Source organism: Coenobita brevimanus, chromosome 110 (genome assembly GCF_032717465.1).
Source record: "Coenobita brevimanus isolate Jiangsu-jjx chromosome 110, ASM3271746v2, whole genome shotgun sequence".
Classification (NCBI taxonomy): Eukaryota; Metazoa; Arthropoda; class Malacostraca; order Decapoda; family Coenobitidae; genus Coenobita; species Coenobita brevimanus.
This window is the reverse complement of record NC_137063.1, coordinates 4,849,822-4,873,977: the sequence shown is the minus strand read 5'-3', so window position 1 is coordinate 4,873,977 and position 24,156 is coordinate 4,849,822. Positions and strand designations below refer to the sequence as shown.

Genomic DNA, 24,156 nt, shown 5'->3' with positions numbered 1-24,156 from the left:
GCATAAACTCAAACTGCATCTCATCAATATTTGCTGTTTCTCTAGTCATAGCTTCTAGAACTCTTTCCATTACCTTCATTATCTGGTCCAAAAGCCTTATGCAAAGTATTATTCTTTGTTACCACCCCTTTTCCATTCCCTGAAAAGCCTTCTTTTCTCCTTAACTGCAGTGTCTACACCCTCATCCCACCACCAGGTTACTTTATATCTTGGCTTGGGGGGGGGGGGCCCTTGTCCATCCTCACACTAAACTAGTTACCCTCAGGAGATTGATCTTGAGAGCTCTGAAGGGTCTTGACAGCTCTGTACCCTTCATTAACACATCTGTCAACAGCTTCTTGTTCAGCCACCACTACTCATCTTGCTATAGAAAGCATCACTTACTGTTTGGCCTTTTAACTTCCATATTTTCTTATAGGTGCATTGGTCCTTTTTTTTTCATCACCCACTCCTTTACCCCTAGGGTATGCAATTCTCCAGCCTCGACTAACCCCAAGGATGCAACAACAGGTCTATTTTTTGACTTTCTCGAAGGTTAAAAGTTTTATGCCCAATTTATAGAGGTTGAATTTACACACCTGAAAACGCAAACCCCACCCTCCTAGACCCAATAGTTACCGAACTATGGCCCGTCAAAGTTGATGATAGATACTCGTCATGGCCCCGGCAAGAAAGAAAATACGCCGCACGCACCTGTTTTCTTCACAAAAATACATTCAGTACAAAAATCACCAAAATCTTTTTTTTTTTTTTTTTTGGTGTGTATAGATGTTATAAACCATTGTAATGTGATTAGAAAAAAATAAAATGGTGACAAACCCCCCCCCCCCAGTAAATATCATAAATAGTAAAAATTATCCCCCCCCTCCTCTCCTCATACCTCCAATCCCCTCCCTCCCCTTCCCTTCCCCTCCCTCCCCTCCTCTCCCCTCGCCTAACCTCCCCTCCCCCTTTCCCCTCTTCCCTCCCCTTCCTGCCGAGCTGTCAAATCTAGCTAGGGAAAGTGGTCATGAACCCCCCCCCAATAAAAATATGATAAATAGTAAAAATTATCCTCCCCTCCTCTCCCCTCCCCATACCTCCAGTCCCCTCCCTCCCCTTCCCTTCCCTCTCTTCCTCCCCTCTTCCTCCCCTTCCCTCCCCTCCCATCGCCTAACCCCCCCTCCTCCCTCCTCTCCCTTGCGAGCTGTCAAATCTAGCTAGGGAAAAGGAAATTTCTTTTTTGAGTGGGTTTCAAATAAAGACAGCTAAAATAATTGTGGTGTGCATATCTGTATTCAAAGATACGAATAAATTACAGGTAATGATTAAAAAATGCTCCATAAAGCATAAAAAATACGCAAAATATTCGAGGCCGGGGAGGTAAAGATACTGCTTGCTAGGGGGTGGGGGTGGGGGTGGGGAGTGGTGGTGGGAGGTAGTAAGGCAGGAGGGGGTGTATGGGGATGGAGGGATGGGAGGAGACCACCACCAGACACAAAGGAAGGGCCCCAGTGAAGTACAGGGACATGGAGGGAGGGTAGGGGGGAAATACCCTCCCCCCAGATGACTGGAGGGGGGACGTTTGGGGGGATTTACATGGGAGGGGGGGGGATGCATGAGGAGGGTGTCAGAGGGGTGGTGGTGGTGGGAAGAATGGTGGGAAGTAGGTTAGTAACAAGGTAGTGTGGTAGAGGGACGTGGCGAGAGGGAGGTGGGGGGTTCATCCCCACCACCTGGGTACAGGCCTGCGTCCCCCTCCGGTGTGTTGAACACTTAGTTCTGATTGGTTAGAAGCGATCTACGTCACAGCCGGGGATGGAGCCAGCTGCCGCCAGTTTTTTGTGGATGTTGCACAATCAACGTTGCTCGTGGTTTTAAGGAATTGCGCAAAAACCTCGATCGACGAGCATAGTACTTTAGGGGTTAAGGACCATGTCACATACAATAACTTGTTTTTCTAGACACACTCCTCACTCCTTATTACTTTAACATCCTTCACCAACCTCCTATCAGGCCTCATGACCAGGAAATAGTCTGTCTGGTTTCAGTTTACCCGTGACTTATATGTAATCAGCCTACTCTTTCTTTTCCCAAAATGTGTGTTACACACAGTCATGTTCATTGCCTCCCCAGACTCAAGTATCCTTTCCCCTTCCTCATTTCTTGTACTGTACCATATGCACATCCCCCATGTATCACTTCATGGAATAGAGATATATGAGGGAGGAAGGTTTGAGTTGGAAATAGGGCAGCCTGTTTGTGGAGGACATGGTGACATAGAAGCAATTTGTTTGTGGCCACCCTTGTGGGATTAAGGTATCTGGCAGTAGAATAGAGTGTTTTTGTATTATTTTTATTGGGAAAGTGAATTGTTCTGCTACACATTATCTTTCTATCTATCTTTCTATTGCCAGACGCCTTAATCCCATAAGGGGTGGCCATAAACAACTCGCCTCCCTGTCGCCCAGTCCCCAGCCATTTCACTACCCTGCTCCCAGCTCAAACCCCCCTATCTCATATACCTCTCCATTCCATCCCTCCATCTCCTCCTTTGCCTCACTTTGCCTCTGCCCCCCAACACCTTACTCACATACACTCTCCTCATCAGTCTCTCACTCTCCATCCTCTCCACGTGGCCAAACCACCTTAGTGTGTTTCACCTAGTGCTTCCTATCACATCCACATCACAATGCTCCTTCACTTCCTCAATTGTCAGTCTGCCTCTCCATGTGACTCCACATGCTCCTCTCAGATAACTCATTACCACTGCTCTCACTCTTGTGTCCTTCAAACAAGGTCCAAGCTTCACTTCCATACTTTAGAGTTGGTTTCACAGTACTGTCATGCAGTAACTTTTTCACATCCATGCTCACTTCCCTGTTTCTCACCACTGCTTTCAAAGAACCAGCAACCTTTCTTCCTTGTTGTACCCTTTCAAGCACTTCACCCTCTAAACTTCCCTCAATCATCACACTACCCAAGTATTTATTCGCACTCACATTTTTCATTCCCTCCTCATCCAACCTCACTGTTCATTCAGTGACTTCATTTCTCTCGAAGAGCATAACTGTATTCTTCCCTACATTCACCTTTAGATTCCATTTCGTACACACTCTCCCGAACTCATTCACCAAGCCTTGCAGCTCCCCTTTGTCTTCACTTAACAACACAGCATCATCTGCAAACAACAGTACAGGGAGTTTCCACTCACTATCCTTTCTCTTTAGGGGCCACTTGAACATCCACTGCCCTACATTGTATCTCTTTTATAACCCCATCCATATACAGATTGAACAACCATGGAGACATGACACATCTGTGTTTCAATCCAACCTTCAGATAGAAAAATTCACTCAGTTCTCAATCCACACACATTGTAGCCTTAGCACTGTCTTACATACTTTTCATGGCATTCACAACTTCCCATTTACTCCATATATTCTTTTTACTTTCCACAGTCCTTTTCTATCCACCCGGTCATGTGCTTTCTTCAAGTCCACGAAGGGCACATACAACTTCTTTCCCTTCTCTGAAACTTTTCCACCCAAAACCCAAGAATGAATATCTGATCTACACAATTGCTTCCCTTCCTAAAGCCTCCCTGTTCTTCTCCAACTAAGTCCTCTGTTATTTCCCAAAGTCTGTCAGTAAGTATCCTACTTTTCCCATTCCACTGAGAAGATGACTGACCTTTTGATTACCACACACTTCTTTTTCCTCATTTCCTTTGTACAGGGGAATAATTATACTTGGCTTCCAATCCTCCGGGACTTTACCATCCTCCTAGGCCAATCTGTACATCATCCATATCTGTTCTACTGCTATCTCTCCCCCATGCTTCAGCATTTCACCACACACTCCATCAATTCCTGGGGCTTTCCCCATTATGACTTTCTTTATAGCTTCCACAACTTCCGTCCTACTGCTTTCTTCCTCTCTTCTCACATCCCTCCCTTTCCCAGTCATTCCCTAGTCATTTATACTCACATTACTTTCATTCTTTGTATTCAACTATTCCTTAATGTGTTCTCTCCATCTGCTCACTTTTTCTGTCTTCTCCACTAGTAATCTACCATTCTTATCTTTCACTCCCCGACTAACTTTTTCAATGCCCTGTCTAACTCTTCTTATCTCTCACCAGAACATTTTCTTACATTCCATCCACTTTACACTCAAATTCTTTCCAAATTCGTCATCCACTGTCTTCTTACTCTCTCAAACTAATCTTTTCACCTCTCTCTTCCTCTCTACATGTAACTCTCTCTTCCGTCTCTCAACTTCTTCCACACCCGTGTTCCTCATCCACTCACTGTATGCTTTCTTCGTTTGTGCCATAGTCTGCCTTCCTCTTCATTCCACCATGCTTTGCTTTGTATCCCCATTTGTCTTTTTTTCACCCCACACACCACCTCACATGTTGCACAGATTTCTTGTGAATATTTTGACACTCACCACCACCAATTGGTGGTCAGAAAGTCCATTCCCCCAACCTTGGTATGCTCTTGTGTCCATTGCACACCTCATTCTATCATCCATACACACATAATCAATTATTGCCTTCTGTTCATTCAGTTCACCACCCACCCCTCTCATCATTCGCCACGGCCACGTATACCTGTGGATCATTTTGTGTCTGAAGAGGATATTGGCTATCACCAACCCCCTCCCGGCACAAATGTCCACTAGAGCACTGCCATTCTCATCCACTTCTGCAGGCACACCCCACTCACCAATTACTGTACTCCATCCACCTTCACATTCCCTACCTTTCCATTCATATCTCCATTCAGAAACACACTCTCATATCTGTCAAATTTATCCATGTACGCTTCCACATTTGTTCAGATCTCTTCTTTCACTCTGCTTGCATGATCTTGTGTTGGTGCATACACACACACAATCGCCTACATTTGTAGTCTAACTTTCAATCATACCCACACAATCCTTGAGCCAACACATCATCATGGTTATATAATGCTTTGATCTCGGTACAGTAAAGCTTAGAAATGCAGACTGCATTATCAATCTGTCACCATCACTGTTGCAAACTGAGTCAGTTACAAGTGAGCTCATTCATGAAATATTGATTATGGTACAGTACTTTAAAAGGGCAATGCTAGATATCATAATCAGTCACAGTAATGTTGTTAACTTTACATAACCTCAATAAATGAACTTCGAGAGCATGTGATTTGAGCCACTCAGTTTTTGCGATCATGTTAGGTAATTTTTATGTGAGCTAGAGGCCACAGTAACAAAGAGTACTTTTGAGACTTGAGTAACAGGAGTGTCAGCAAATGTTGAAGTGTGATTAATTGTCAGGTATTGGTGCGCATGGTTGCTGCACCTATCAACCCTGCAGACATCAACACGATCCAAGGTGTTTATGCTATCAAGCCACCACTGCCAAGTGTCCCAGGCTCTGAAGGTGTGGGGGAGGTGATGGAAGTCAGTGAGAGTGGGACAAATGGTAGCATACAGCCTGGTGATCGTGTCATCCCCCGACTTAGTGGACTTGGGACATGGAGAACTCATATTGTGGCATCAGCAGCAGACCTCATCAAAGTAAGTGTTGTTTGTTGTGGTGATAAGGAGTAATACCTTCAGACTTGCTGAAGTACTCGTAGAAGTACTATAGTCCTTTTACACTAACTTGGCCCAGATTTTTGTCCTCTTGTTGCACATTTTACATAGCGCAGTAGCAGAAAAATAGAACACTACAGCTCTACATGCCTTCCATAGTGCTTCTTCATGACTAGCATCATATTCTAGTGTTAATCCCATTTTGCAACTTGGCATTCAAGGTGGAATGATGGCAGTTTGAGGTCAAGTTAAAATAAAATGGGTATATTATTGGAAGTGGAAGCTGATACTTTCAGGATAGTTCAGAGAAAGTATGTGTGTAGGTATCCCTTAGTATGTGGTAGATTGATACACAGTAATTGAAAAATTTAATCATAATTTTTCAGCATTAATTGCATGATAAACAATGGCAGTCATTTGAAGTTATTGTACACTTACAAATGTAAGTTTTTTCTCTGTTTCATTTGTAGTCAGTGTCATTCACCTCATACTTTGGCATTGACAAAGAACCTAAACAAAGTAACACTGTGCACTTTACACAAAGTAACGCTGTGCACTCTGGGTGGGGCAGCTGTGGCATCCACCCGGCATCCAAACCTCCTTATGTTTCCCTGCACCTGGTTTGACCCTGGTAAGGTGCTGTCTGCCATAAGGGGCAGCAGATTCCTGCACAGTGCAGTGTATGTACTGTACTGTGCCTACAGGACAGCACCACAGAGGCAGTTGTTTACCTGTGGTTCATGGATCTGCTCGGCCAGACATATACGGGTTAAGCAACAGCCACAGCACTGCCTTACTTCACTTGCTTCAAAATGGTGTCCACAGCCTGAGTTCCATCTCATACACTCTGGTATTGGACCAGTGTGGAGGAATGTAGCCAGTGCATAGATTTTGAGTGTCATTTTTTTTTTTTGCAGTAATGCAGTCAACCGGTTTTTTAAATTACTGTCAGAATCACTAATTCAAGGACAGGTTAGTAAAGAACTGGCTGCATGAATAAGTCTGAAGCTGTGCAACCCTCCTTCCCCCCATAAAGCAGTACAGTGCTCGACAAAAGTATTGGGCGCCTATGTCAAGGCGCGCAATACTTTTGGCAAAAAAAGAATCACCCCTTTTTGGGAGAAAAAATTTAGCCAGAAGTTTTGGGCGCTAACATGGCATCATGGCAGCCTGAGGCCTTACTGCGCGCAGGTTGGCTGGTGCGTCAGTTGCCTGCGGGCTGCGAGAGAGAGGGAAACCCAGCCGCTCCTCCCACTCGTTGCGCCATTTTTTACCTAGTGAACCACAGTGTTTTGGCTTTCGCTACTTTAATATGGCCCCTACCCATGAATTGTCTAGTGAAATAATATCACAGATCATTGCTCTAACGGAGGCAGGCATCCCACGAAGGAAATTAGTGATTTGGTTGGTGTGGCTCGGTCGACAGTGCAGAGGTGGTGTGCCCGTTACAGAGTGGAAAACAGTGGTGACATTCCTACAAAGAAACCACGGTCTGGTAGGCCCAGGAAAACTTCCCCGAGGGCTGTTAATGTGCTCAAATGTGCAGTGGAGTCTAATCCTCTTGTGACTGCAAGGAGAATTAAGGAGAGCAACCCGGAAGTGTTTGGCGAGGTTTCAGTGCACACTGTTTCTCAAAGAGTCCATGAACTTGGTTACACAAGCCACAGGCCTGTGAGAAGGCCTCTTCGTACACGTAACCAGCAACTTCCTAGGCTTGCCTTTGCTAACAAGTACCTTACCTGGGTTGAGGAGCGATGGTTGTCAGTGTTGTGGTCTGATGAGGCAACGTTTACCGTTAACTGTAATCAAGGAGCACGAGTGTACCGTTGCAGAGGTAGTGACCCCGCTTGACCCCCGTTATGTGGAAAGCACAGTTAAACACCCTGATTCACTAATGGTATGGAGTTGTTTCTCTGGTAAGGGTTTGGGGAAGCTTGTTGTGCTTCCCAGGAACCTTTGAGTGAATCAGGACGTTTACCTGGAGCTGCTTGTGATCATTTACCTCAGTCCTCCGACGAGTGTTTCAGCAGGACAGTGCACCTGCTCATAAAGCCAAATCTGTCACCAACTGGCTTCGTGACTTCGAGATCTCATTCATCAAAGACTGGCCAGGCAATAGCCCAGACTTCAACCCGATAGAAAACCTCTGGTACCTCGTAAAGAAGAATCTCAAAGGGAAGGACGTGAGCTCTCTGCCTAAGCTGGAAGCAGCCATTTGTGAGTCCTGGGCAAGTATATCACCCCAGCACGTGAGGAACCTGGCTCTTTTCACTTCCACGACATCTCAGGTCCGTGAAGAGGCGCAAAGGACACCCTACCAAGTATTAAAGGTAATTATAATGCATTATTTACATGTTTTATCCATAATTGAAAGGCTTGTTTTGTTGGGGGGGCGCTGGGCGCCACATACTTCTGTCGAGCACTGTAGTTAGTTAATTGTTGTTACTGTCACAGGCCTTATGCTCCATCCACTCTTGTTACCCAGCCAATGAGTATGAGTGGATAATGGTCCACCAAAAGAAGAAACACTAAATATTCTGTAATGTTGGCTTTATATCATTACATATTGATAGGGCTGCATTTGGGAAAAACTGATTGTTGTTTGAAATATCATAAATTGGAATGGTTGTATCATGGGTTCAGTGGAGATAATGTCATGTGGCTAGCAAGGGTTGCTCTTATGTGACTGCCTAACCTTAGTGTAATCTCAGACCAAACTACTTAAAGTCCATAAACATCTGAAACACCACAGTGTGCTTGTACTGTCACTGTAAACCATTGCAGATACAGCAGTTTATTAAGCATAAAACATGATAAAATCGTGATATTGATAACACACACACACACACACACACACACACACACACACACACACACACACTCGCGCGTGCGTGTGCACGCACGCTCGCACTCATCCACGCACGCACGCATGCACAGTGTAGCTCTGGCCACGTGATCAGCCTTTTGGAGGACTCACTGCTTTTATGTTATTGTTCACATGTACCATATAGTTTTTGTCACCTTAGAGCTCAAAAAATATAAATTGTCACTCAGGCTTGTAATCCACATAACATACCAAGGATAACTGTCCCTGAAGGCAAGCTAAACTTTAAACTGGGGTGATGCAGTGGGCTATTGTCTTGGACTATTCTCTCCCATTTGCTGCTCAGTGAGCTGCTGATTGAACTTGATACTTTTATATTACTGTTCACATATTTCAATAATTTTTTATCACTTTAGAGCAAGAAAAGACTAGTTGTCATTCAGAACTGTAATGCACTGGCTTTTTAAGGATAATTTTGGCACACTTTGATATGAGTTGATGTACCAGTAATGATTATTATGATGGAGGTCTGTTCCTGTCCAGTGATCAGCTGTTAGAGAACTCAATGCTTTTAAATTTTGTGCATGCCTAGCAGGGTTGTTATGATTTAAATAAAATTATTTAAGTCATGTGATTTAAATTGATTTAAATCAGAATGAAAAAATCATGATTTAAATCAAAATTGATTCTTTTCATATAAATACAGTAAAAATGAAGAAGACAGATAATGTGATGGATGTGTATTTCACAGATGCATCATGTCTGCTTGGCCTGTACTTTCCTGCTCAGATCTTGATCAAGTCAGGCACCAGTGATTGCCTGTTGTTACAGGGCAAATATTAAAAAACAGAGGAATGAAGGCTCTTTGGTAAAAACAAAAAATGTGATTATACTCAGTGTTAACATATGAGCTAAACTCTTCTTTGAATACACAGTAACATGATTCAATCTAATGATCATGATCCTAATTTGATAAAATATAAAAGACAAGTTGTCAGCTTTCCTAAGTATCTGACAGTGTTAGTATCTGTCTATCTATTGCCAAACACCACAATCCCACAAGGGGTGACCATTTGACTTTGAGTTATTTGTTTTACGGGATGGTCCTTTTGCCTGGCATAAACCCAAACCGCATCTCATCAATATTCACTCTTTCTCAAATCATACCTTGTAGAGCTCTCTTCATTACCTTCATTATCTGGTCTAAAAGCTTTATTCCTCTATAATCTCCTCTTTCCAGAGTATCACCCTTCCCTGTGTAGACATTTACAGTTACACTGTTCAGTCAGTCATCTGGGACAACACACTCCTATATACTCTTTATTTATTAAATTAGTGACTTCTGCAGTAAAGATACTATTGATATCAATATGCTCTTCAGAACATTCGGTAAACCTGGGTAGTCAAATGAATGTGAAGAAACACCAACACTCACACTCAGGTATAGTAAATGAGAGAAAGAAAGTAGGTGACAAATTGAAGAGTAACTCCTCCAGATACACATGCTGCACAAAGAGTGGGATGTTCACTGCTTTGCTGTCATTTTGAATAAACAAATAAAACAGTGAAGAACTTGGGGAAATGTGCATATTCCATGAAATGCATTTTAACTGGAAACAAAGTGCTGCACCTTCTTTGTAGCCTTTGAATCAGAGATGATTCTTCCTGTCATAACATACGATGCATGGGCAGTGTCAAAAGACATCAATGAGCCCACTTGTTAAGGCTGCTTTCAGGGGGGGGGGGGGGGAAGGTTGCCTTTTCCAGTCTCTGAAAGTATATCCTTAGTGTAGCCTTGTTATAACTAATTGGTATACGAGTACAGTGATCTCTTGGTTATTGTGCAAAATTGGTACTGCATCTAGTGCATGATAATGAAATTGCTTGATAACAAAAGCACAGAACCTATCGGATTTATTCTAATTGGTACTGGGCCATCATCCACTCTTTTAACGTAGTGCTGCCTACTTCTTCCTTCACCTTTATCATTCTTTTTGTGTATTCCCTCCTTTCTTTCTGTTTCTCCTATGTTTCATGTCTTTTATTTTTCTTTCCTTTTCAGGTGGCTGTACATTGAGTGACAAGCTTAATGTTTTCCTGTAAGCCAAGAAAGCATTTAGAATGGCGGGTGGTAACCACATAACCAACCAATACGTGTTCCCTATATGTCAACAAGTGTGATGGTTGAGGTTTAGTGCCCCTTCCCATGAAAAAACTAACTCAGAGACAAATGGCCACCCCTTATGGGATTGTGGCGTCTGCCTCTAGGTAGGTAGGTACCGGGCACCCCACTTGTGAACCCAAATTTTTGCATTTACAATAATTTAGGCCCACTAAATACATATATAGTAGTGTGGTTAGTTTCAGAAACTCACATAGGCATGGATGGGTTAATAGAAAATGATGAAAAGGGCATAATAACGAAGAATCACACACCATATAGAGACAAGAGATGGGCTTGAGGTAAGGGATTCTGAGGCTAAGGGGTGGAAAGTTAGTAGTCTCCACTGTCTGGAATTAACTCCTCGAGTAGGGCCTCATATTTGTATCTCTGAAGGCTGTCAGAAACCACAGATACTACATCAGCATTGTCAGCAGAAACCAGCTCAGGTGTGTGATAGTGAAGTGTTTTAGCCAAAAAATGCACGATAACAGCAGGATTGCAGATTTTCATCTGACAGTAATAACAGAAACTGCTAACACCAAGTGCGCAGTAACCAAAGGGATCACTGGACAGTAAGATTTCCAGAAGTTGTCTCAGTCATGTAGTGAGATCTAACTTCTGCTTTACTAAGTAATGGCAGGTTCTCTTGTATGAAATTTTATGTTCTGGCAGCTGTCATAGGTAGTATTGATATGATTTGTACTGTACAGCAAGTAAAGCAAAATTTTCTCAAATCTTGATTGCAACTAAGGATCACCTATTTCTCTTAGGTTCCTGCTGATATTGATGTGGTGGCAACTGCTACTGTAGCTGTCAACCCAGGAACAGCATACAGAATGTTAAAAGACTTTGTACCTCTCAAGAATGGTGACACTGTTATACAGAATGGTGCCAATTCTGCAGTGGGGCAGGCTGTCATTCAGGTAATATATACAGTACAGTATATTTGAATTATCTGTTTATCAGACTGCACTCTCTTATGTTAAGGAAGAGTCAGAGCATTTACAGAATAGATTGTTTATACAGTGGTACCTCTGGTAGCCAATTATTTTGTTCCCTGAACTCAGGGAACATGATCAGAAAAATCTGACCCACTTCATTACTTCATTAGTGACACAGAAATATGTAGGTAGCATGGTTTGAGCTGAGAATGATATTACTCTTAGGCTGGTGTAGTAGGCTTCATTGTGATTTGTATGTGGTGTGTATAGGTACTCCTCTACCTGTGTAAATTTGGAGTTACGTAAAAACTAATTTCAAAGATTAAAATGCACGCCAAGTCCTACTTCATTTGTTGGGCACCAGTGGTGTCAGTTCCTGCCTCTCAATTTGTGTGTCCAGTACAAATGTGGTTACCATTGTAGCAGGAGGTACATGGTTGTGTACCTCCTGCAGCTTTTATGCATAAATAAGTACAGCCTTTGAATTTATGTTAGCTTATGTTTACCAAACAAAGATAATTATTATGGAGTTTTTGAGTGTTGGTTAAAGATATTATGCAACCCCAAGAGTAAATGCGTTTAATTTTGTCTCGTTTCATTTGTAAGGGCTTCATCATGCTTGCATGCATTGGCCTTAGTCACCTAATGACAGCCCTTCATGCTGCTCAGTCTCTGGCAACTTTCCTATTCAGTCCCTTGCCCCTGAGGTCATGCTCAATGACTTCATCCCAGGTCTTTTTCGGTATGCCTCTCGCAGCCTTACCCCTGACGTTAACATTTCTCTTTTGCTGCACCCAGTTATCATCCCCCATCCTCTCCACATACCCAAACCATCTCAAAATACCTGTCCTCATCACAACTCCAATACACTCCAGTTCCATCTTACCTCTCAACTCTTCCATTGTAAACCTAGCCCCCCCAGGCCTCACACTCAGGGGCACACTGCACATCCACCTAATCACTGCCTTTTCTGTACATTTGAGCCTACAAATATCCTCCTCCTTTACAGCCCAGGTCTCACTACCATACAACATTACGCTCTTAACACATGCCGGCATACAAAAATCCCTTAGCACGGAGGGAGAGCCCTCTCATTGTCAGGAGAGGCAACAGCTCCCTGAACTTCTTCCAGCCACTCCTCACTCTAGCCACAGAGCTAGCCCCAGCCCCACCTCCAGCACATAACATGTTTCCCAAACAACAAAATTCTTCCACACAGAGACTCGCTAGCAAGATCAGTCCTTTCATGCATGATGATCTCCACATGCTCTTCCTGGTGCACCCCACACATGAAATCAGCGTTATTTCACGGTCTGTCTCTAATACCACTACATCCCTTACGCACCCACTCATCACAAACTCTGCACAAGATGGAATTACTTCCCACACCTTTGTGGCAAGTTGCACATGGCCAATCTCCCTCTCCTTTGACAGTACTGCCCCCATTCCTAGATAGCATCACTTTTCATTTATAATCATTTACTCTTAAGCCCTTGTGCCCCATACCATCTCTCCACTTCCAGAATCTTTCCTCTGCCTCCCTTTCATTCTCTGCAATTAACACCAAATCATCAGCTTACAAATACGGACTTATGTAAAAATTCGACGTACTGTACATAAGAGCTGCAAGAACCAATTAATTATGTAAGTTGAGGATTACTTGTATGTTTTGTGTATGTATGTTGTGTGATGTATATGTTTACAATATTGTGTGTGTTTTGTGTGTGTTGGAGATTTTAATATTACATGATTGTTTGTGTGTGTGTGTGTGTGTGTGTGTGTGTGTGTGTGTGTGTGTGTGTGTGTGTGTGTGTGTGTGTGTGCAGTACATTGTGACAACATATGTTAAGGAAGGTGTTTAGGTTACTTTTAGACTGAGTGGTAGGAGTAAAGGTTGACCATGGCTGAACAGCTAGAAGCAGTGGAGGAATTATAATGGTTATAGTGGTAACCTTATAACTAGCCAACATGTGTTCCCTGTGTGACAACAAGTGGGTTAGCGGAGGGTTAGTGCCTCTCCCCAGAAAACAAATAACTAAAAATATGAACAAGGAGCCTCAGACCAGGACTGACCAACAGGTGATGACTACTGTAAGGACCGAACAAAGGACATGGTACGGATTGCGACATGTACTGTAACGGGTGCAAATGATGAGGTTAAAAAGAGAGAGATTGTCCAGGTGCTTGAGGATGCAAAAGTGGATGTATGTGGATTAACAGAAACTAAATGAAGAGGTGAGACTGTGAGACAATGGGAGTATGGATGGGGTATATGTGTGGGAGTGGGAGAGAGTGAGAGGGCACAAGAAGGAGTGTGTATTGTTGTGTGTATGAGAAGGAAGGTGAATATAAGAAAGTATGGATCAGCTGGCACAAAGATTGTGTGGGTAAGCTTGAAAGTTGAACTACAAATGTGAGCGACTGTGTGTATGTATGCGCCAATGCAAGGTCGTGCAAGCAGTGTGAAAGAAGAGTTCTGGACAAATGTGGAAGTGTGCATGGAAAAGTTTAAAAGGAAAGAGAGTCTTTTTGAATGGAGATATGAAGTGAAGTTGGATGGAGTAGTTGGTGAGTCGGGTGTGCCTGCAGAAGTGGATGAGAATTGCAGTGTTTTAGTGGACATTTGTGCCGGGAGGGGGTTGATGATAGCCATACCCTCTTCTGGCACAAAATGATTCACAGGTGTACATGGCGAGTGATGAGAATGGTGGGTGGTGAACTGAATGAATAGAAGGCAATGATTGATTATGTTTTTGTTATACATGGTGAGTGATGAGAAGGGTGGGTGGTGAACTGAATGAATAGAAGGCAATGATTGATTATGTTTTTGTGGATGATAGAAGGTGTGTAATGGATGTAAGAGTGTATAGAGTTTGGGTGAGTGGACTTTCTGACCACCACTTGGTGGTGGTGAGAGTCAAGGTTCAAATGAAATGGAGGAATAGAAGAATGGAAGGACAGGAGGAAGTGTTCATTCAAAGAGAGAGAAAAATTTACAAGAGGATAAAAAAAAAGCAAAATATAAGAGAGAAATGGAGGAGCGATTGGGTAAACACGATTTGGAGCAGATGGGGGATGTGGAAGGTGTGTGCAAGATATTCACAGAAGAAATCTGTACAGCATGTGAAGTGGTGTGTGGGGTGGAGAGAAGACGGAAAGGGGTGCAAGAACAGCATGGTGGAATGAAGAGGTGAGACAGGCTGTGGCACAAAAGAAGGTAGCATATACTGTAGTGAGTGGAGGAGAAACAGGGGTGTGGAGGGAATTGAGTTTCAGAAGAGAGAGGTACATGAGGGCCTCACTTCCATGATGTAAGGACCATCGAAAAAACAAAAGGAGAGAAAATCACAGTCAAAGTTTTTCTTTTGCTGCTTTGGGATTAATAAACCTTTCACCTTCAGGCTTGTTTTATTTGATAGCCTTTGCTTTTAGAATTTTTTGTTGGTAAAATGATCACTTTTGGTTTGTAATAACACCACTAATGACGAGAATACTGACCCCTCCCTTAGATTTTTCTATTTTTTCTTAATTAAATTTTTTTTTTTTTTATGATTCTCACTACAGATTGTGCTCATATACCATGATTTAATGTTAAGGTAAACCACTGAGTGTTCAAAATTGTTCTATTATAGAAATAACCAATCAGTGCGAATGTTAGTGGATGATGATAGTAATGTTTATGAATAATGACTACCACTATATTGGAATAATTGACTGTTGCAACTGGAACTGGTAAGTTTAGTAATTTTCTAAGCTGATAAGGGGTACATCAATTATATGATACTGAGAGTAAAAGAAAAATTCTTCAATACAGTAAATCCATCCATCCATCATCCAATCCTACGATGTCCCATGAGGAGCGTAGAAGCCTGGGGCTAGGCAGTTGGTCCTGACATTTAAGATGAGAGTGACAAGCCTCACTCATCCCTGAGTGGCATTACATGAGCAATAAACCCCAATCACCCCTTGGATATAAACCTTCACCAGTTCAATCCGACTGGAGCACAATAATTACCCACTAAACCACCAGGTGCCAAAATTTGGTTATATGGTTACCACCCAGTGTAGTAAATGGTTTCCTGGTGTACAGGAAACCATTTGGCTTGTCACTCAGTGTAGAGTCACCCACAGGCAGAAGGGAGAGGAAACAATGAAGGAATGAAAGACAGAAGAGGATGTTGATGTTATCAGTAACAATGACAGAACAGAGAATGGTAAAGGGTTAGCTATCCCTAACATCGGCCAGTAGTGGTAATATGCTCTGCTTTGAAGAAAATAATTCGAAATTACTCTGTCACACTCTAACTCTGGGATAAAATATGGCGGGACTGGATGGGAGCTTGTAAACATTGAGTGGTGTCTAGCGATGCGTGGTAGAGCAATCCCGATTGGTGTTTATTCCTGGAGACACACTGTCATTGACTACCTGCCTCTACACGGTATGCTGGGCGCGTTCTCATTGGCTGGTCGTTCCCACTGGCTAACATAGAGAGTGCGTTCTCCATCTCCCACCATTATTTGCTGAGCGGGAATTTTAAAGGAATAGAGAGAGACTTACGGCTGTATGGAAATAACCCTGGCTTTTGCTTCCTTCCCCAAATGAGTAAGAAAATCTGTCTGATATTATTGCATTTTTGACCACTTTCCTTGTCAGTATTTGCTATGATCTACTTGTAGGAAGATAGTGCTATGATTGAGGCGGCCGCCAGTACCTATACCTCCACAAGCCCCGGGAGTAGTGCTTACAGCGTCATGAAACTGAGGCTCTCATGTGTAGTGAGGAAGAGAGAGGTACAAAGATTAGTAAGAGAGAGTAAGTAGAGAATTGATGATGAATTTGGAAGGAATTTGAGTGTAAAGTGGAGAGAATGCAAGAAAATGTTCTGGAAAGAGGTACTGTAAAGAGAGTTAGACAGGGTGTCAAAGAAGCTAGTTGGGGAGTGAAAGATAAAAATGGTGGATTACTAGTGAAGAAGGGAGAAAAAGTGAGCAGATGGAGAGAACACTTAATTGTTGAACATAGAGAATGAAAGTAATGCAAGTGTAAGTGGCTGGAGAATGGCTGGGGGAAAGAGGAATGTGAGAAGAGGTGAAGAAATCAGTAGTGTGGAAGTTGTGGGAGCAGTTAAGAAAGTCAGAATGTGGAAAGCCCCAGGAATTGATGGAGTGTATGGTGAAATGATGAAGCATGAAGCAGAGGTAGTAGTAGAATGGATGTGGAAGATGTGCAGATTGGCCTGAGAGGAAAGTAAAGTCCCAGAGGATTGGAAGTCAGGTATAATTATTTGTCCAGTACAAAGGAAAAGGAGAAAAGAAGTGTGTGGTAATCACAGTGGCATTTGTCTTCTTAGTGTAATAGGAAAAGTATATGGTAGGATACTTACTGACAGATGAAGGGAAGTAAGAGAGAAATTAGCTGGAGAAGAACAGGGAGGTTTTAGGAACGGAAGAGGTTGTGTAGATCAGATATTCATTCCTAGGTCTTTAGTGGAAAAGTTTCTAGAAAAGGGAAAAGTTTTATGCGGCCTTCATGGATTTGGAGAAAGCATATGACAGAGTGGATAGACAATGATTGTGGAAAGTATTAAGAATATATGGAGTAAATGGGAAGTTGTTGAATGCCATGAAGAGTTATGTATGAGGGTGCTAAGGCTGCAGTGTGTGTGGATAGTGAATTGAGTGAATTTTTAAATTTGAAGTATGGATTGAAACAGGGAAGTGTCATGTCTCCATGGTTGTTCAACCTGTACATGGATGGGGTTATAAAAGAGATACAAGGTAGGGCAGTGGATGTTGGAGCAGCCCAAATGAGAGAGAGCAGTGTGTGGAAACTCCCTGTAATGTTGTTTGCAGATGATACTGTGTTGTTAAATGAAGATGAAGGGGAGCTGCAAGGCTTGGTGAATGAGTTTGGGAGAGTGTGTAAGAAACAGAATCTAAAGGTGAATGTAGGAAAGAGTAAAGTTATGGCCTTCTAGTGACATGAAGTCACTGAATGTACAGTGAGGTTGGATGAGGAGGAAATGGAAAATGTGAGTGATTTAAGTACTGTATATGGGTAGTGTGATGAGTAAGGATGGGTATTTAGAGGGGGAAGTGGTTGAAAGGGTACAACAAGGAAGAAAGGTTTCTGGTTCTTTGAAAGCAGTGATAAGAAACAGGGAAGTGAACATGGAAGTGAAAAAGTTACTGCATGACATTATTGTGATACCAACTCTAACATATGGAAGTGAAGCTTGGACCTTGTTGGAGGGACACAGGTCAAGATTGAGAGCAGTTGAAATGAGTTATTTGAGAGGAGCATGTGGAGTCACATGGAGAGGCAGACTGACAAATGAGGAAGTGAAGGAGCATTGTGGTGTGGATGTGGATGTGATAGGAAGCATTAGGAGACACTCACTGAGGTGGTCTGGCCATGTGGAGAGGATGGAGAGCAAGAGACTGACAAGGAGAATGTATGTGAGTGAGGTGGAGGGAGGGAAAGAGAGGGAGAGGCCAAGGATGAGATGGAGGGATGGAGTGGAGAGGTATATGAGAGAGGGGGTTGGGAGCTGGGAGCAGGGCAGTGAAATGGCAGGAGACAGGGCGACATGGAGGCAATTTGTTTGTGGCCACCCTTTACGGGATTAATGCGTCTGGCAATAGATAGATATCTAGATAGATATATAATGGTTTTCCTATAGATTTGTATAGTAGTGTGATTTTTTGTTTCATAGCACCCTTGCAGAATCAGATAACTGCATTACCTGTCTTACCTAAGGTACCTCTATACTACATGTATAGGTCAGTGTATAAGTATATAGTTATCCCTAAGACTTTTTTTTTTTTTTTTTTTTTTTTTTTTTTTTTTTTATAGTGACCTTGGGTAACAACACACTTTCAGAAATGCAGAAATATTCATGGAAACTATATCATCTACCACAGGACTGTTACAAGAGCCTACACCTTTGAGCATATTATTGATAGCTGTTTATAAAACAGGCTGCTTTAGTGCAGTTTTTGTAATGCAACATGAAGGCTGACAGTAATCTAAATAAGGCAGAATATGTTATTAAATGGTATTAGATCCTTTCTGATGTGCAAAGCTCCTGATCCAGTGTCATCGGCTGCAATGTATGCTTGCTTTCCTGAAAGCAGCAGCTAATGAGCCTTTGGACTCGATTGGGACTTTGTGGACTTGCACTTTCATTGACATTGCCTGCATCCCATGGTTGCCATGGTAGCACACAGGCACCTTACACTGCCCAACCTGAGGGGATGGATATGTTGTATGTTCACCCGTCACTTTTTATAAACCGTGATTGTTCACTGGACAGTAGCAAGAATTATTATTTCTCCATCACAGCACCAGTATGTTAATGACAATAATATGTTTCTTATTTCTCGAAAATGCCAATTCTTTTTGAGGACATCACAATTGCTAGAAAAGAAAAAGTTACATTGAAGTCTGTGCTTGCACTCCTCCCTCGCCATGGGAGGCATGCAACACCTGTGTAACTAAACACTCTCACTCCTTTTCTGTCCAGCTCTTCAATACAGGGGTTACCATAGCTGGTTTTCCTGGGCCTGAATTCAGAATGACAGTTTAAACCTTGGGTTTGAGGTTGGTTCAGACCTCAGATTGGGGATTGCTCAATCCTGTATCATAGCCAAGGGTTAAGCCATATTCATATCACTGGACTATATTGCAGATAATATGATTTTGAATAATTTGGGATTTAAACATCAGACTGAAGCAGGAATTCAGACATTGTGCTTACATCCAATCAACACGTGTTTTTAGCCTAGCTGGGATTTGAATGTGGCAGGAAAAACAACCTCTAAAGGAAAAGAATAGCCATTCCCTGCCCGGTTTGTGCATTAATATTAAAAAAAAAAAAAAAAAAAAAATCCTATATGTAATGAAATATCACTGTTAACATGAGGGAATGAAAAATCCATGACTCTTCATAAATAATACAGTGCATGTAAGTTCATGAGACTAATAGTGCTGTGGGCTGCATAAGCACTTGACATGTGCAGTTCATTATTTCTGTATTGCCACACCTATCATCATCATTCTGCCATATGTGATATTTAATAATCATACAAGCATTAATTTGATGGCCATTATCAGTTATTCATTACTGATAGATAGGCAAGGTATGTGGAAGATATTAAGAATAGATGGAGTGGAGGGGAAATTGTTGAGTGTTGTGAAGAGTATGTATGAAGGAACTAGGGCTACAGTGCGAGTGGATGGTGAGCTGATTTCTTTGATCTCAATGTGGGACTGAAACAGGGTTGTGTGATGTCTCCATGGCTGTTTAATATACACATGGCTGGGGTTGTAAAGGAGGTGCAAGGTAGGGCAGTGGATGTGGGGGTGGCTCTGATGAATGAGGGTGAGATTTGGAAGATTCTGGTGTTGCTGTTTGCTGATGATACAGTATTGCTGAGTGAAGATGAATGGGAGTTGCAAGGTTCGGTGAATGAATTTGGGACAGTGTGTAGGAGGAGGAAGCTGAAAGTTAATGAAAACAAAATAAAGTTATGGTGTTTGAGAGGAATGAAGTCACAGAATGTACACTAAGGTTGGATGGTGAGGATATGGAGAATGTGAGTGCATTCAAGTACTTGGGTAGTTTGATGAGTAAGGATGGAACTTTGGGGGATGAAGTGCGTGAAAGGGTACAGCAGGGAAGGAAGGCTGTTGGTTCACTGAAAGCAGTGATGAAGAATAGGGAGGTGCGTATGGAAGTTAAGAAGTCACTGCGTGATAGTATTGTGATCCCTACGCTATGTATGGAAATGAGGCATGGACCCTGCAAGAGGGGAATTAGTCAAGAGTGAGAGCAGTGGAAATGAGTTACTTGAGAGGAGCATGTGGAGTGACATGGAGGGACAGGTTGACAAATGAAGTGAAGGAACGTTGTGGGGTGGATGTGGATGTGGTTGAGAAGATTAGGAGAAATACACGGAGGTGGTTTGGACATGTGGAGAGAATGGAGAATGAAAGACTGATTAAGAAGGTGTATGTAGGTGAGGTGGAGGGAGGGAGAGGGAGGGGTAGACCGAGGATGAGGTGGAAGGATGGAGTTGAGAGGTATATGAGGGAGGGAGGGGTGAGTTGGAGGGAGGGTAGTCAAATGGTGAGTGACAGAGCGACTTGGAGGCATTTTGTCTGCAGCCACCCTTTGCGGGATTAGGGCGTTGGGCTATAGATAGATGGATTCATTGTACAAGTATCACTTTTTTTTTTTTTTTTTTTAAATAACAGAACAGAGTAAGGAAAAACAAATGAATAAAAATAAAAGTAATCCATGCACCAGATTATAGGTGTCCTCCATTTATAAAAAATCTATAGCAGTTGGACTTGAACAGCCATAGGTTGAAGTTTTAGGGAAAACCACGCTGGGGAAGCGAGTTCCAAAGAGATGCACTTCGGGGAATAAAAGAATTCTGATAAGCAGAAGTTCTGCAATATGGCATTGTGATAGTCCAGTCATTAGCGCTACCAAATGCCCGTGTAGCTCAGGGGAAGGCATGCAGAGATGGCACAATGGATTCAACCTTGTCTGAGCGTTTGCCATAGTATCTGTAAAATACTGTACTGCAAGGGCGGCAACATTCCTTCTTACACATGGAGGGGGGTAGTTCATTTGTAATAGTTGGGTTATTGATAATTTTAACAGCTTTGTTTTGAATTTGTTTAGTTGTTTTAGTGCAACCTCTCCACATTCATTCCACAAGGGTGAGCAGTATTCCAGCTGAGAGTGCACATGACTCCTGTAGATTATATTATAGTTAAAGCAAATTATGTCGAACCACCTCAGTCTTTCTGCATTACTGGGGAAATATATGAATAACCTTTTTAACCATTACTCATGTTTCTTTTAAACAAATCTTAATTTCTGCTAAAGCATTGATAAAATTGTAGCTATTATCAGTTACTCATAACTGACATGATGTAAAAGTATCACAAGTTGAAGAAAATTACAGTATGTCAAACCACCTTGGTCTTACTGCATTGCAGGGGATGGGGATTTACAGATAACCTTACTCATATTTCTGTGAAACTAATCTATATTTCTTGTAATTGCATACTGTATATACTTTGGGTACTAGAAAAATGTATTTGTCGATAAAAGTATTAATTACAAAAACACACTAATATTAGGCTACTCTTTGCACATGTGACACAGTTTTGTGATACAGAAGTACAGTGTTAATACGCTACCGTTTGCGCAGTTGACAAAGTTTCATAATACAGAAGTACAGTACTATAATAATAGGCTACCGTTTGCATAGCTGAATAAAGTTTGGTGATACAGAAGCATTGTACAGAATCAATAAGCTGGTGTTTGCACAAATGACAAAATTATATTATACAGAAGGATGACGTTAATAGGCTACTGTTTGCACAGTTTCTCAGTATGGAGAGGACAAGGAAGTTTGATGAAACATGATCATACATTTCAGCCAATAGGCGCCTCTCTAAAAAACAAGTCAATCTGTAGAAAACTTTGGAAAGAATAATGTTGTATTCATGCAGGCACTTGCTGCCCTCGATCTCCAGTCGGTCCACCCCTTTAAGGAGGTTTAAACCATGGATGGACTAAACCTCAAATTATGTGCCACAGTGGTCCAAAGCTTCGTTCTGTGATCTGTGATTATGGTATGGTATAATCCAGATTTTAAACCTGGGATTGGGTTCAAAACTATGCCATGAAGTTGGGCCTTATTGTTTCAGATGCGCTATTGGTCATCTTAGAAATTGCCATCCCCATTTTGTCTTTGCCTCCAGTTGTTTAAATGCACTGTGTTCAAATATCCCAAAATTAATGCATTTTGAATTTAGATTCCTCTGTGTTCAGTTTCTTTAGGAAGACTTTTTTTTTTTCCCCATTAAAAAACACTTTATAGAAACTCAAGAGGTGTCACTAACTATTAGATAACTTGCACTTCCCCAAGAGTTCTCATATCTCAGCTGCCTGAGGGTGGGGATCTCTGTTTTCTTCTACTTTTGAGAAACTTTCTCTTTCTTAGGATTCTTACTTCTTTGGCCATGAATCTCATCCATCATGTAGAAGTCTGTTTAGGCACAAAGCCTTGAGAGGCCAGTAACTTGGTGGGTTTAGAATAAATTCTTGCATTTGTTGGCTCAAAAGCTTTAGTGGGATAAGTCTTTCCTGCTACTGTATTTCAGCTTTCCTCTCTCTCAGTCAGGTTATTTTTCATTTTCAAAGGAAACTTGTTTGTTAAGGATAAAAACCAGTGGCACAGAACATACCAGCATATCTATCAGAGGATGCAGTTATTAAGGAAGAAGGAGGAGGAGGAGGTCAGAGGGTTTTGAATACCTTGCCAATATTTTTCAACATCACAGTGATCATCGTGCCTGTCGGAGTAAGTACTGTGGGTAACAGAGGAGCCTAATCTAGACCTGGTTAGGAATAATCAGCTACAAAGGCACTGTATCCTTTGAGTCAAGCTCTGAAGGGGAGCTTATATGTGGCAGCATTGTGCACCCTGGGTGGAGAAGCTGTGGCATCAACCCGGGAGCCAAACCTTCCCATTTTTCCTTGCACCTCTCCATGGGAAAATTCTGGTCTGACCCTGGTGAGGTGCACTCTACCACAAGAGAGTGTCACATCCCTACATGGTGAATGTACTGTACTGTACCTGTGGGATAGCCTCACAGAAGCAGTTGCTTCCTGGCCAGATTGATCAGGATGAAGCAAAACAATCCTTTGAGCCAGCCAATGGAGAATTTTATTCTAAAACAGTATTTTACAGTATTTGCAGAGTCACACTCTCCATATGATTCTTAGTACTAAATGCTCAGACTCAGCTTACTACAATGGCAGTCTGTGTTTAGAAGCTTGGTATATGTAATTCATGCATGTTGTATTTTTTGAAGATTGCAGCAGCTCTGGGACTGAAGACAGTCAATGTGGTGCGTGACAGACCAGACATTCTAGAGTTGAAGAAGAAACTAACTGGCCTGGGAGCTACTGTGGTGGTAACAGAGACGGAACTAAGGTTAGAGTTAGTATTGTATATATCCAACCATTATGCTTTGTTGCAATCATGCAGCTTTCCTGAATGGGTGATTTTACACAACATATTTAATATGGATGGATGGTAAGTCTTTGGAAAATAAACGTTAGTGCATATTACTGTGATTGTGTGTGTGCACACACACTTCTGTTACATCCCGAGTGGCGATGTCACCGGAAGCGGCCTGCGGTGTGCAGGCGGGGCCCAGTCAGTGGGTGGTGTGAAGCCAGTGAGTGTGGTTGTTTTGCACTCTAATACTGGTAGCAGAACGTGGTTCGAACATAATGGCATTGTGCTCAGCTAAGTGGCCTCCAAAACTTGAAAATGATTCTGCCTATGAGAGTTGGAAGAAGGACATCGACATTTGGTGTGAACTGACAGGCATACCGAAAAAGAAGCAAGCTTTAGCCATTCACCTTTCATTGTCAGGTAGAGCGAAGGTGGCGTCTTCAGAAATTGACACTGCTGATTTGAAACAAGGTAATGGTGTTCAGACCTTGTTGAACAAACTAGATGGTTTATTTCTTGTGGACAAAGGACATCGACGGTTTGCAGCTTTTCATGAATTGTACAACTTCAGAAGAGCCGGTGGTATGAACATTCATAGGTTCTTGTCAGAA

General features: G+C 42.2%; 1 protein-coding gene across 3 annotated transcripts in view; it reads left to right on the top strand.

Moving 5' to 3' along the window:
• Positions 1 to 24,156, top strand: part of LOC145417319 (enoyl-[acyl-carrier-protein] reductase, mitochondrial) — a 155,054-nt gene that overhangs the window by 59,709 nt on the left and 71,189 nt on the right. For all 3 annotated transcript variants that reach the window (XM_080285996.1, XM_080285995.1, XM_080285997.1), the window contains 3 exons: positions 5,305 to 5,547; positions 11,324 to 11,476; positions 23,397 to 23,518. In XM_080285996.1, the coding sequence (XP_080142122.1) occupies positions 5,317 to 5,547; positions 11,324 to 11,476; positions 23,397 to 23,518 (506 nt within the window). In that variant the 5' untranslated portion in view covers positions 5,305 to 5,316. The remainder of the gene's footprint in view (positions 1 to 5,304; positions 5,548 to 11,323; positions 11,477 to 23,396; positions 23,519 to 24,156) is intronic.